General features: G+C 48.1%; 1 protein-coding gene across 1 annotated transcript; it reads left to right on the top strand.

Annotated features, from left to right (window-relative positions):
* Positions 1-982: 982 nt before the first annotated feature.
* Positions 983-6,821, top strand: LOC136476997 (kinesin-like protein KIN-7H). The gene is made up of 13 exons (XM_066474988.1): positions 983-2,182; positions 2,381-2,470; positions 2,572-2,672; positions 2,765-2,878; positions 2,972-3,053; positions 3,134-3,201; positions 3,278-3,343; positions 3,419-3,543; positions 3,722-4,055; positions 4,152-4,268; positions 4,346-5,500; positions 5,773-6,083; positions 6,192-6,821. Exons 1-13 carry the CDS (start codon positions 1,993-1,995, stop codon positions 6,508-6,510), a joined length of 3,072 nt encoding a protein of 1,023 aa, XP_066331085.1. The 5' UTR covers positions 983-1,992; the 3' UTR covers positions 6,511-6,821.
* Positions 6,822-14,170: the final 7,349 nt, after the last annotated feature.

Here is a 14,170-nt window from a genome sequence, read left to right as displayed (position 1 = left end):
TGATGAAAGCTCAACGTGCAACACTCATGCGCTCAGTTTTGGTGGCTTGATGGAAGAAGCAACTGTCTAATTTAGTTTACTTACTCCATTCGTTCCAAATTATAAGTCGCTTTGACTTTTTTTTGTACAACAAAAAAGTCAAAGCGACTTATAATTTGAAACGAGGGAGTAAGAAACATCTTGTAAATATACACGCGGTAGTTTTGTTCAGGTAAAAGAAAGGTCTAGGACGTGTTTACTTCATTTCCAGACAACTTTGCTCGGTACTATGAACGTTACTAGGCAATTGATTTTAGACGTTCCTGGCCGCTGATGAGACCAAACAAGCTTCCGGTGCTGTATCAAAGATCAAACACGGCCACAGTGCATAAGATTTTACCACTCCAACTGACTCAATTCAGAGTGTTGCGGTGTTGCCATTTGAGCGAAAAATAGAGACGTGAAACACGACCAGTGAGCTGATCTGGCAAGACAGGACCGCCGCCCGTCCGTTCAATGGTGAGGGACGGACACCACTGGCCAGCACATGACCGACAGACACTGTGGTCCTACCTGAACTTTCGTCGGGCCCCACGGTCGCTCCCTTGACCGCGATTGGCCGATGGCGCGTCCTATCTGCTACGGGTAGAAAGGCCCCGTACCCGCAGCAGAACGCCTCTCATTTTTTCTTTTTTGGATTTTCAATCACCAAACCGCCGTCTCCGCCTCCCACCACAGCTCAGAGCCTCGGAGGCAGAGGAGGACCGCCACGCCATTACCAATTCCCCCCCTCCCCTCCCCTCCCCTCCTCTTCTCGCAGAGTGGCAGAGAGGAGAGGGAGAGACGAGCCACAGAGGAGACGACAAGCTCGCCGTTCACTAGTCGGCCGCATTCCTCCCCCGTCTATATCCCCGCGCGCGTCTCCCGCATTGGCCGCCTAGCTAGCTCCCACGAGCGCGCCTACCTCTCGCCGGCGCAGGTAATTAATGAATGCTGCTTCTTGGTTTCCTTCTCTGCTGAGAAGCCTCGCGCAGTTGCTAGTAGTAGTGGTTGGTGAGCATTGAAAAGAAAAATCATGGTTTTGGCTGGTTTCATCTGAGAAAATGGTAATTTTGTCCCGACGGGAAGTAGGCTTAGATTGTGTTTCACGCTATTTTATTATTTCATGTTTTTTTAACTTTATAAATTTCTGATACTATTTTTTTATTGGACATGACCGTTTTACCGCTGACTCTTTCGGGCTCATCCTCTTACTCTGGTTCTCACGATCACGATCGTTTATGACATGCCATAGCCAAACGAACCGACACAAAATGGAAGGAGACGGAGTAAAACGGTCACGTAATAAAAAAAATAGGGTCCGAAATTTATAAAGTTAAAACAAACATGAAATAATAAAATAACGTAACCACTCCCGTAATCCAAAATTCCCATTTTCTCTCATCTGGTCTTCCTCCCTCCTGCGGTCCGGCCTCCTCCCATGTGAGGCGCATAGATAAAACGATTAATTTTTTAGGAAGCGGCCAGAGGAGTGGCGGGGACCATGGTCCGTCGCGGCAGCACCGCAGGGCTCCAGCGCGGCCCGGGGGCGGGGGCGGCGGCGGCGACCCGATATAATGCTCTCGCGGAAATTAGCTAGCCTGCCGGCCCGGTGGTCAAAAAGTAGTGGTAATGCCGGTGCATGTGCTTGCGAGCAGGAAGGAGCCTATCGCGCAATTTGTCCTTGCTGTTGCGCGGCCCGTGTGGTCTCTCGCCGGATCGCCGTCCCACTCCCGTCCAGCGCCCGCTGGCACCCCGCTTTCGGCCGCGGGGGCACCTACCGCACGCGTCCCAAACTTGCCGTTTTCCCCCGGCCGCGGGGGAGCGTCGCTTTCGGGGCGGGCAATGCCATTGCTGCTTGGTCCCGGAGGAGGGGAGGGTTGCCGGTGAGACTGGTATAAACGAAAGGGGGAGGCTTTGACGACACTGCTCTTGGCTCGGGAAGGGTGCAGGGGGAGGAGAGCTGCGCCAGCCATGGGGGCCGCGGGCGAGGAGATGGCGGCGGAGGCCAAGGAGGAGAGGATAATGGTGTCCGTCCGCCTCAGGCCGCTCAACGGCAGGGAAGCTGGGGACAGCTCCGACTGGGAGTGCATCAGCCCCACCACCATCATGTTCCGCAGCACCGTCCCCGAGCGCGCCATGTTCCCCACCGCCTACACCTACGGTGAGTAGCAGCAGCAGAGCTCGGTTCATTTTTTTTTTGTTGCAAAATTCAGGATACCTTAAGTTACCAGTTGCAGTGGTGTTCACTAAATTGTTGGTGTTTTTTTTTTTTGAACAAAAAGGAGGAGGAGTTGGTGTTCTTTAGACATTTTACTGGCAGTTGTTTGCTCACATTGTGCTTGTTTCTTGTCCCCATCAGATAGGGTGTTTGGCCCCAGTTGCTCTACACGGCAAGTCTATGAGAAAGGAGCAAAAGAAGTTGCTCTTTCAGTTGTTAGTGGAATTAACTGTATGCACAAGAGAAACAGCTATGTTCTACCACTTCCATTTTCGGTGATGAACCGATGTGAGCTAACACATGTTTTGGCATGCATTTCTTCTTCTTGGCAGCAAGCATATTTGCCTATGGGCAAACAAGCAGCGGAAAGACTTATACAATGACGGGAATAACGGAGTATAGTATACTTGACATCTATGACTACATAGATAAGGTATCTTCATGTTTTTCACTTTATATTTTCTGGAACGCTATTGTGAATTTACTAGTGTTTCTTTGCATTTGAACCTCTTCTCCATGCTGCAGCATCCTGAAAGAGAGTTCATTTTGAAATTTTCGGCCATAGAGATATACAATGAAGCTGTGAGGGACCTTCTAAGCCATGATCCAACACCTCTTAGACTACTTGATGATCCAGAGGTACTCGATTCTTCTTTACTTGAACTCACCATAATTTGTTCTAGTTTTTCATGCTCCTATTCACAATACTATTCATGCTGTTATGTCAAATAGAAAGGGACTACTGTAGAAAGACTCACTGAGGAAACTTTGACGGATTATGGTCATCTTAGGGATCTTCTTGTTGTATGTGAAGGTGCGGAACTGAACTTGCTGCAAACGAGAGGTGCCTGTGTTTTCCCCACATTATCTGATTCAATTGTTTTCGTGCTCCAGCTCAAAGGCAGATTGGGGAAACTGCTTTGAATGAAACAAGTTCCAGATCCCATCAAATACTCAGATTGGTTAGTGTCCCTTTAATACTGTATGCTCCACATTATTCTTTTAATAAAAGTTTTTTGATCTATCTGTTAATTTCAGACAATTGAAAGTTCTGCTAGGCAGTTTTTAGGAAGAGGAAACTCAAGCACCCTTGTCGCTTGTGTGGTATGAAAATATCATTCTACATTTATAATTCTTTCGTGTGGAAAGTTCTGTGCCTTATATTCTTCATGTGGACAGAACTTTGTTGATCTAGCCGGAAGTGAGCGTGCATCACAGACAGCTTCGGCTGGTATGAGGCTAAAAGAAGGCAGCCATATTAACAGAAGTCTGCTTACACTGGGAAAGGTCGTCCGTCTACTCAGGTTTGTTTTGCTCACTCTTTTTAAAAAAAGAATTTCTGCTCTAGTTTTTTTTTTTGGCAGTTTGCATTTTGCATATATCCTTTCCACTTGCATTTTAGATAAAATGTTGCTTATCATTCGCAAAAAAAAAGATAAAATGTTGCTTATTACTTGACCCTTTTCATTTGTCATGCTGCAGCAAAGGAAGAAATGGCCATATCCCTTACAGAGATTCAAAACTGACCCGTATATTACAGTCCTCTCTTGGTGGCAATGCTAGAACAGCCATTATCTGCACAATGAGCCCTGCTCACACTCATATGGAGCAATCCAGAAACACCCTTCTGTTTGCGACCTGTGCAAAGGAGGTTGTTACAAATGCACAGGTTAATGTAGTGATGTCTGACAAAGCACTTGTGAAGCATCTTCAGAGAGAACTTGCAAGATTAGAAAATGAACTGAAATTCCCTGGCTCAACTGTTTGCACTACTCACACTGAGGCTTTGAGAGAGAAGGATGCGCAGATTAAGAAGGTACATTCCCTCGTTTCTAAGATTCTGTAGTCCTCGGAACACTGTTTGTTGCGCCACCTGTCTTTATGCACTGTGCACTCGTCTATCCTTTTTCAGCTTGAAAAGCAGCTTAAGGAATTGATGGAGGAAAGGGATACAGTTCAGTCTCAACTTAACTGTTTGCTAAAAGGTGATGGTGATGACCATGGCAATGAGCACACTGCAAAGCGATGGGTATTTGTTCTCTTATACTTACTTCCCTTCAGAATCACTGTATTGCAACATCTAACAAATTGACCTACTCCTGATAGGATGAGCATAGTCGGTCATCAGAGTCCCTTGCACGAAATGTATTGGAAGAGGCGCTTTCAGTTGCAGATGCTTATGGGGTTGCTCCTCAAGATCAAGATTATGCATCGTTTAATGGATCATATGTCTACAGTAGCGATCATAATGACTCAGCATTCCTCGGTGAAACAAGGGAGCTTCCTCGGCAAACATGGGATCAAAAGGTGATTTCACCTTGGCACCCTCCCAGCAACCATGGCTCTGATGGCATAGAACCATACCATATTAAGGAATCACCTTCAAGAACTACCTCAGAAGTTTCTGAAGAGCACTGCAGGGAAGTCCAGTGCATAGAGATACATGAGCATGTAAGAAGCAGAAGCCACGAATTCAATCAATTACTCCCTGAAGACACCAAGAGCCAAGCACCTGATGTAGAGGTGATCTCCAAAGATGCAGTCCCGCAACCTGATGAACAGCAAGGGCTCAAAAGCATAACGAAGAAAATAGAAGATCATGTCAGATCGTATTCCAGCAAAGATGAGCAACAAGCTGAAAATATAAGAAAGATAGAGGAAGATTCGGCCAAAATTTATCAATGTGAATCTGATAGAATTACAAAAAATGTTGTCGAACTATATACATGCGATGCTAACCATTCTTTTGACATTGGCAAAACCCCTCATGAATGTTTGAGCCTCAAGAGGTGCATAATGAGCTCTAAGGATCGTGCACTGGCTAGAAGTAAAAGCTGCAGGGCTACCTTCATGGTGATTCCCAATAGTTGGTTTGATGATTTTGAGAATACTAGCACGACACCACCTGATGAAATCTTTAGGTATGCTCCCAGAAGGCTTGATAAGGTCAGGAGAAGCCTGTATGACGACAATGGTGATTGCCAAAATGAGGACTTCAAAACCTCCCCATTGATTCCTGAAAAAAATGATTACCAAAATGAGGACTGCTTACCTGACTGCTCCACGGTTTCCTGTGAAGTAGCATCTGATGAAGTTTTCAATGACATGAGCACCAGTGATGAAGTAGCTAAGGAAATGAGCACCAGCGATGAAGAACAAGAAACTCCTGTCAATGACATAAGTTATGTCACAGAGGTGAAAGAGAATACAGAAGATCACCATGAAGATCTACTTGAAGAGTTACAGGCACAAATAATCATGGTAAGAGTGGATTCTTCATAGATTTTCCTTCCATTCATGATACCTCCAGGATCACTCACAGTTTTGGTTATAATGTACTAGAAACTAGGCATCAGCATCCTGCTGTTTACTCTGCTACGTTTCATGCTATGCATGCCTACAATGGAAACATGAGAAATAGAATTGACTGACCAGCTCAAAGATTGTGATTTGTAGATTTTTTTTTGGCTTAACATATTGATTGGTTTGTCTTACAAAGCTGATTTTTCATAACTTCATTTATTTAATTCAAGCAGCAGGCCGATAGAGATGAGAAGACATCGACAAAAACTGTCAGAGACGTTGGTGTAGATTCAGCACTGAGCCCCTTTGAATCTCCTCATCCGACAGTTGATTTTGAGAAAAAACAGCAACAAATTATCGAGTTGTGGCACGATTGCAACGTGTCCATCGTGCACAGAACTTACTTTTTCCTCCTCTTCAAGGGAGATCCAGCAGATAACATATACAGGGAAGTGGAGCACAGGAGACTGTCTTTCATTCAGAGTTCATTCGGTGCACAACCTGCAGCAGAAGGGGAACTTAATCCTACCATTGCATCAAGGTACATACTTTCTTGTATATTACAACTATCAAATCAACCCTTAGCTTTTTTGCATAGCATTTAAACCCTATAATATGTGGCGGATACTTGAACTTATTCTATTGACAGCTTGAAGAATCTTCGCCGAGAAAGGGACATGCTCTACAAGCAGATGCTGAAGAAGCTCTCCAACGGAGAGAAAGAGAGCATTTACGGCAAATGGGGAATTGATCTGAGCACCAAACAGCGAAGGTTACAGCTCTCCCGTCTCATATGGACACAGACTGACATGGAGCATGTCAGGGAGAGCGCGTCTCTTGTCGCGAGGCTGATCGACCTTCTAGAGCCTGAGCAGGCCCTCAAGGAGATGTTTGGGATGAATTTCACACTAGTCCCACGAGCTGATCGGAGATCGTTCGGCCTGGTAGGTTCTTACTCCATGAAGTAGTGTCATGACAGAGATGGGTACAGCGACAATGACATGACTTGACACATGGTGGTGGTAACATAGTGCAGGAGTTTGACTTGATTGGAGAGGAATTACTCCCCATGGTTGATTGATTTCACTGATGTCCTCACCTGTTTTTATGTTTGTCCTTGTGTGCGTGTGCGTGTGGTAGATATTTTTTTCATGTGTAGTTTCACAGAGTGGATAAAAAACATCACCTGTTCTGACTCTGTATTTATATTAGTGTTTGTAACAAGTTTGCTAATGTGGATATTGGGAAGGCTTCGCTTAATGCATCCCAGAATTATGAACACTGAACTGATTCTAATGACTCACTAAGGCCTTGTTTGGATGCGCATACATTCATCTCAATCCACATGTGTTGAAGTTGATTTGAGTGGAATTAAACTAAATTTCATTCCATTCCACTCCAACACATGTGGATTGAAGTGAATACACATGCATCCAAATGAGACTTAAGGGGGAAAAAAAAACTGGGCGCAGCTTTGCTGCACCTATTGTGAGTCAGACCTGCAAACAAGCGGCTTGCTCATTCTTGAGATTGAACAAGCTTCCTGGTGTTTGATCTGGTCCTAGGTTCAGTTGGCGTTTATGAATTTTGTGGACGAACGGTGGTTTGTCCTCTTTCACCTTTTTCAGGAATTTAATGATCTCTTCGAATTCAGAATAAATTATTAAGCATCTCAATGGCACATCCCAGTTAAGAATTCGTTGTTCCATGATATCCGGACTTAGCAAAGGTGCGACCAGCATTTCATGCTGTGTTTTTTTAATCATTGGTGTGCGCACAGTATGATTTGAGAATTGAGACTTAGGACAAGAACCAGATAATGAGGCGTTGCTGCTTATGTTGATCTGGCAAAGCTGCTGGCCACAGGAACTGCTCACATACGAGCCGTGAAGTCATTAGTGCATCCTGTGTAACGACCCATAGAAACTTGTAGTTCTCTAGTGGCGGTGGTGGTGTTAGGGATGATAAAAGATCAGCTAGTACTGCAAGAATTTATGAAAAGAAGAGCCTCTGATCATTGATTACATTCTCAATCCAATGCTTCTGCAGGATGTGCCGTCACTCCGTCAGGCAATGCATCCATCAGGCAACGCTTACGCAGGTGAATGCGTTGGAGTTTATGATTTGAGTGTCTTAGCTCCAGTATAATCTACAGCATATATAGAGAGAATAGAATACATGAAAAGCAGACTTCATATCTACTTCCATCTGCTTATGGATTACAAAAGGCTGAGCGTGTAGTTTTTTGTCTACTTTTTGACAGTAGTGGTAGATCACAGCCATGTAGTCTTTAGGTTTATCTCCACTCAAAAGCACTCCTAGTTATATTGGAGTCCCATATTAAGTCTTGGAATTGTACCCCTATGGTGCTCCTGTAAAAATAAAAGTAAATTTTCTTCTCGACTAGATAATGTTCTAGTAAATTTCGAAGAATGTTTGGGCAAAGCCTCGGCTCATCAGGAGAAAAAATGATAACCCATCTAAATTATCAGATTTTACTTACAAAATACTTGCTCAAACACCCAAGCCATGCAAGCTATAAAGGACAGGGTTGCACAGCCTGAAGGGACATATAAAGTGTTAGGGGGAAAAAAAGGTAGATACAGAAAAGACAAGATGCTGATGTATTATAGGATGTTTCCTGTAAATACGACAAGAGTAGTTCTTTAATCACCTATATTTTGTTTTTTTCCCTGTACGCGAGATCTCTTAGATGTTTTCAAAGGCGCATTATCACTTACGTTGTCGATATCCTGTGACTCTGAGTGAGAGGTAGCCTAGGAGTTGAGGTGGCTTTAGATTGGAAGTAAACAGATAAGAGCCACTTGTTTTGACCTAGTGCTCATCGTCAAAGTCCCGTGTTCTTGTTTTCATCCAATACCCTGAATTACAGGTTGAGATATCACTTATTAGTAATCAGTTATTGTACACTATATAATGACTTATGAACAAAGGAAGAAAATGTATACATATTTTTACCCTGGCTATCAATCTCCATATGTTGTATATCCTGTTTGAGTTGTGTTGGGGATTTGACTTCGCTAGAAAACTTTATCCGGAAACTTGGAACTGGAAAACTAACTTTCATACAAAGTTTGTTTGCAGGACTAATAGGTGAAGACTACACCTTGACTTCGTTGAGAAAAATGAAGCCCCGAAACTTGAGTTGAACAACTAACTTCTATACAAAAGTTTGTTTTCAGGACTTTAAAGCGAAGATGGAAAATCGACTTCACTCAGAACAAGCAAAAAGACTTTGGGCTTCACTTGAAACCCAACAATTTTGCCCAAGCGACGTGAAGAATGAAGACTTCGCTCAACATGCGAAGTCCAGAAGATTCACGATGAGAAACATTCAAGTTCGGGGGCGCGAAGACACCCCCGAAGAAAATGACTTTGAAGATCGACAAAAGGGCATGAAGAATGATCTCTCGAAGATGAAAAGACAACTTTACCCCTGTAGTTTAAAGGGGTTGTATTGATTAGAAAGAGGGGCAAATTGGTCATTTGTATACGATTTACGAAGACTAAGACCTCTATAAATACCCCTCTAACATGTACTGTATCAGGAGGAAAATGAATACAACTTTATGCTTGTGTTCAAACTTGTTGTTAGTGTGATTATTTCACCCAACAAGTTGAGACTGTGAAGAGGAACCCTTTAAAACAGTGAAGCAAATACGCACTGTCAACATTCTATATACTCAACACACAACAATTAAACTTATCAAAAGTCAGTACAGCAATTTCATATATGTATTAGTATGTGATAGAAACATACCTTTATCAGTCTTGATTGCTCCTCTTTATGCCTAGAACATATGATACATATTACAGTAAATATCCTGTTCATCTCTACGAAGCAATGATCAAAGTTGGCAACAGGAACAGAACTGGAGACGCATTATGTTCTGATTGAGAAAAATTAATCAATTACCTGAGGGTTTGAGCCATAAACTATTTACTCTAGAAAAATATAATTTTCTATGGTTTTATAATATCATTAAATATGTTAGTTCACAGGTTAGCCAATATAATTTCATATCATCTAAGTACTGTGAATTCAGTATCAATGATGTATTGAAAATCGATAAGGAAAGATACAGACACATTAAACTAAAACGTCTCAAGCCCTGTAAAACAGAAGAAAAATAAATTTTAAGTCAACAGTAATCTCTGTGTTTGGGTACTATGGGAATGGTTACTTATATACATTTCATAAAAAAAATGCTACCCAGTAAACTCCTGAATACAAAAGCAGAGTTAAATATAATGTAAAATTAAGAATTAGGGGAATGGCTAGCTGCAACTTAGGCGTAACATATGTTTGAGAACACAGTTTCCATTATATAATAATACAACCTTAGGAGCACACTTTATTCAATTTCGTAATCTCATATCCTTAAGAGAGAACTAACAATTAATGTATTATTGCTCAAGGTTTGTATCCAGCAAGATGAAACTCAGATATACATTATTACAACTTCGTGACAACTAGGGTGTTTGTGTTAGTCGCTGAATTCTTACTCTTGGCAGTAGCAGAATTCTTACTCTCATCGAGAGAGGATGACACTAGGAGTTGGGATAATTTTTTGATTTATTTCTCACACAAATGTTATACCAGCCTGAGGGGTTGGGGATACATATTTATAGGTTGCTAGCCAGCCAAGCATATGCCAAGATGCTAGTCTAAGATGCTGTCGTAGATGTTGTCCTAGATGCTGTCCTAGATGCTAGTTCTAGATGTTAAGATGTTGTCCTCTAGTCAAGGATGATGTCCTTGATGGGCAGCAATACCACCATGCTGCTGCAGCCCCACAAAGACCTACACAGAGACTTATCCATCATTCTCCTCCTAAGTCTTGTGCGTCGTCTCGTGGAAAAGTTGAACCATCCCGATCCTGGAGCAGAGCTCAAAGAACTTGATCCTCCCAAGAGGCTTGGTAAGCAGGTCCGCAAGCTGGTCCTTGGTGTTGATGTAGCTTGCCTTGATGCTCCTTTCCTCCAAACAGCCTCGGATGAAGTGGTACCTCACCCGGATGTGCTTACTCCGTTCATGGAAAACGGGGTTCTTTGCCAGGGCCAGAGCGGACTTGCTGTCCATCCTGAGCTCCACCGCTCTAGTGTCTCTACCGATGAGATCACCAAGCAGTCGAGCGAGCCAGAGCGCCTGAATCGAAGCGGTGGAGGCCGCTATGTACTCGGCCTCGCAGCTGGACAGGGCCACCACCTGCTGCTTGACCGACTGCCAGCTAACGAGGCACTTGCCGAGGAGGAAGAGGATTCCGCTCGTGCTCTTGCTGGTGTCGATGTCGCTGGCGTGGTCGCTGTCGCTGTACCCGACGAAGTGTGCCGCCCCAGGGCACCTAGGGTAGTAGAGGCCACGGTCGAGAGTCCCCGCAACGTAGCGGATGATCCTCTTCACAGCCTGCTGGTGCTCTGTCGTCGGCCGCTGCATGAACCGACTAACGTAGCTGACGGAGAATGCCAAGTCCGGCCGTGTGTGGGCGAGGTAGCGAAGGCTCCCCACAAGACGCCGGTACTACGTAGCGTCCACCTCCTCCGTCGTGCTGTCGCGGCTCAGCTTTAGCCTCTCCTCCATCGGAGTGAGAGCTGGGTTGCAGTCGGTGAGCCCAGCTAGCTCAACGACGCGCTTGGCGTAGGCGGTCTGTCGAAACGTGATCCCGGAATCATCCTGGTGCACCTCGATTCCCAGGTAGAAGGAGAGAGGCCCCAGGTCACTCATCTGGAAGGTGGCCTTCATCTCTTCCTTAAATGCCGCCACCTCCGCATCCTTGGTGCCGGTGATCACCAAGTCGTCGACGTAGACACCCACCAGCAGAGCATTTCCTCCATTGCCCCGTCGGTAGATGGCCGCCTCGTGCGGGCTTTGCTCGAAGCCCATCCCCTTTAGCGTGGAATTCAACTTGGCATTCCACGCCCTCGGTGCCTGCCGCAAGCCATAGAGGGCCTTGCGCAGGCGGAGCACCTTGCCCTCCTTGCCGGGGATCGCAAATCCCGACGGCTGGTGCACGTAGACCTCCTCCTTCAAGTCGCCGTTAAGGAACGCCGACTTGACGTCCATGTGATGAACACGCCAGCCCTCTTGGGCAGCTAGCGCAAGGAGTCGCACGGACTCCATCCGTGCCATAGAGCAAAGGCGTCGTCGAAGTCGACCCCCTCCTGCTGCACGAAACCTCGTGCCACCAAACGAGCCTTGTGCTTGACGATGGCGCTGGCTTCATCCCTCTTCACCTTGTACACCCACTTAAGGGTGATTGCGCGGTGACCACGAGGAAGGTCAGCAAGCTCCCAGGTGCGGTTCTTCTCAACCGCATCCATCTCCAATTGCATCGCGGCACGCCATGCCGCGTGTCTCTCGGCCTCTGCAAACGACCGAGGCTCGCCATCGTCATACGCAAGGTGCAACTGCGCCTCCAGATCGTGAGGCACCAGTCCCGGCACCGGCTGGTCGCCGAGAACGTTCTCCATCGTACGGTACCGCAGCGGCTCGCCGTCGTGGTACGCGCCGATGCGCTCCTCGTCGTGAGAAAGCGGAGTAGCGAGCTCAACCGGGCTGTGCTCGACACGAGCTGGTGTTGGAGTAGACGTGCCCGGAGAGGTGCCTGTCGGTGCTGGAGTGCGTGGCGGTGCCGGCTGTGGTGGAGCCGGTGAAGAACTCATCGCAGCCGAGGTTCTGGCTGGAGAGCGTGGTGCTGTCGGAGTAGCAGGCGCCGGGGTCGGTGGAGGCTTGCGGACAGGGGTAGACGCGCTCGTCGAAGAAGAGCTGCCTACTCCCCCAGCTCCCTCGAAGTGGACGTACTCGACAGTGAAGTCGTCGTACGTCGGAGCCGAGCCGTCGTCCACCGCCTTGTCCCATGCCCATCCTCACCCTTCGTCGAACACGTCGCGCGCCGTGTGCACACGCTGTGTCTTCGGGTCGAGGATGCGGTAGGCCTTCGAGCCCTCCGCGTAGCCGATGAACACTCCCGGAGTGCTCCTGTCGTCGAGCTTGCTGATGTGGCCAAGCTCCTTGGCGAACGCGAGGCAGCCGAAGACCCGCAAGTGGGAGACCGCCGGCTTGCGCCCATGCCAAGCCTCGTACGGCGCCCTGTCGTCGAGCGCCTTGGTAGGCGAGCGGTTGAGGATGTAGACGGCCGACACCACCACCTCTCCCCAGAAGACAGTCTGGCATCCCCCTCTGCTTGAGAAGGGCCCGAGCCATCCCCACAACTGTCTGGTTACGCCGCTCGACGACGCCGTTCTGCTGCGGGCTGTATGGCGTGGAGTAGTGGCGCTGAATGCCCTCATCAGCGCAGTACGACGCGAATTCAGCCGCCGTGAATTCACCGCCATTGTCGGTGCGCAGCACGCGCAGCTTGCGGCCGCACTCCGCCTCCGCAGCAGCCTGCGAGCGCCTGATGACGTCCGCAGCCTCTCCCTTGCTGCCGAGGACCATCACCCACATGTAGCGGGAGAGGTCGTCGACGAGCATCAGGAAGTAGCGTCGTCCTCCCGGTGTGGCCGGTGTCACCGGGCCACACAAGTCCCCGTGCACAAGCTCGAGCCTCTCCTTGGCTCGAAAGTTCGCCCGCTGGGGAAAGGGGAGTCGCCTCTGCTTCGTCAACACGCAGACGTCACAGAGCTGCTCCACATGGTCGAGGCACGGCAGGCCTCGCACCATCTCCGTGGCACTGAGCCGCTTCAGGGCCTCGAAGTGAAGGTACTTGAAGCGCTCATGCCACTGCCACGCCTCGTCATCTCGACGAGCAGCGAGACAGAGGGGTTGTGTCACCTGCACGTTAAGGACGTAGAGTCGATTTGCGCTTCTGGATACCTTGGCGAGAAGGCGGCGACGGCGATCCCAAATCCTCATGACTCCATCCTCAACCACCACGCGCTAACCGTTCTCATCCAGCTGTCCCAAGCTGATGATGGAGTTCCTCAACGCGGGGATGTAGTAGACTCCGGTGAGCAGCCTGTGCTCACCAAACTTGGCGGTGAAGATGACGGAGCCGACGCCCTTGATCTCCACGCCGGAGGCATCCCCAAACTTGACGGAGCCTCGGACGCTAGAGTCAAGCTCGGTGAAGAACTCCCGTCGACCGGTCATGTGATGGGTGGCGCCGGTGTCGAGGCACCACCCGTCAGTCTTGTCGTTGCCGGAGCCGTCGCCGAGGAGGGCGTGTGCTTTTGGCTCGTCAAGGTGGAGGAGAGCCGCTGTGGCCGGTGCCGCTGGAGGTAGCTCGATGCTTGCATGTGCCATGAACAGAGTCGACTCCTCCTCCGCCTGTGCGACGTGGGTCTGGCCGCGCCGTGGCTGTCGACAGTCCTTGGCCCAATGGCCAAGCTAGCCGTAGTTGCGGCAGGTGTCGTCTCGTGCCGGCTTGTGCTTGCCGGCGGCGCCGCCCTGGGCGCCTCCGCGGGCATCACCCTCGGCACGTCCTCGCTCCCCGGCCTGAGCGTCTCTGTGCGCCTTGCGCGGCTTGCCACGCTTGCGGCCGCTTGTCGCGGAAGAAGGCTCCCCCTTCTTCCGGTCACCTTGGCAGGCAGCCCACTGCTCCCGACTGAGAAGGAGCTTCCCGTCAGTGGTGATGGGCCCCGAGAGAGACTGTGGCTCATCGCTGT

This window comes from Miscanthus floridulus, chromosome 8 (assembly GCF_019320115.1).
Source record: "Miscanthus floridulus cultivar M001 chromosome 8, ASM1932011v1, whole genome shotgun sequence".
NCBI lineage: Eukaryota > Viridiplantae > Streptophyta > Magnoliopsida > Poales > Poaceae > Miscanthus > Miscanthus floridulus.
Note: the sequence above shows the minus strand (reverse complement) of the source record. Positions and strands in the feature narration are given on the sequence as shown.

Bases quoted from the DNA above. Each gene is read 5' to 3' on its own strand.
- LOC136476997 (XM_066474988.1), top strand. From the start codon at position 1,993: ATGGGGGCCGCGGGCGAGGAGATGGCGGCGGAGGCCAAGGAGGAGAGG. The intron at 2,471-2,571 runs GTATGCACAAGA...TCTTCTTGGCAG, and splicing joins AGTTGTTAGTGGAATTAACT to CAAGCATATTTGCCTATGGG. The intron at 6,084-6,191 runs GTACATACTTTC...TTCTATTGACAG, and splicing joins AATCCTACCATTGCATCAAG to CTTGAAGAATCTTCGCCGAG.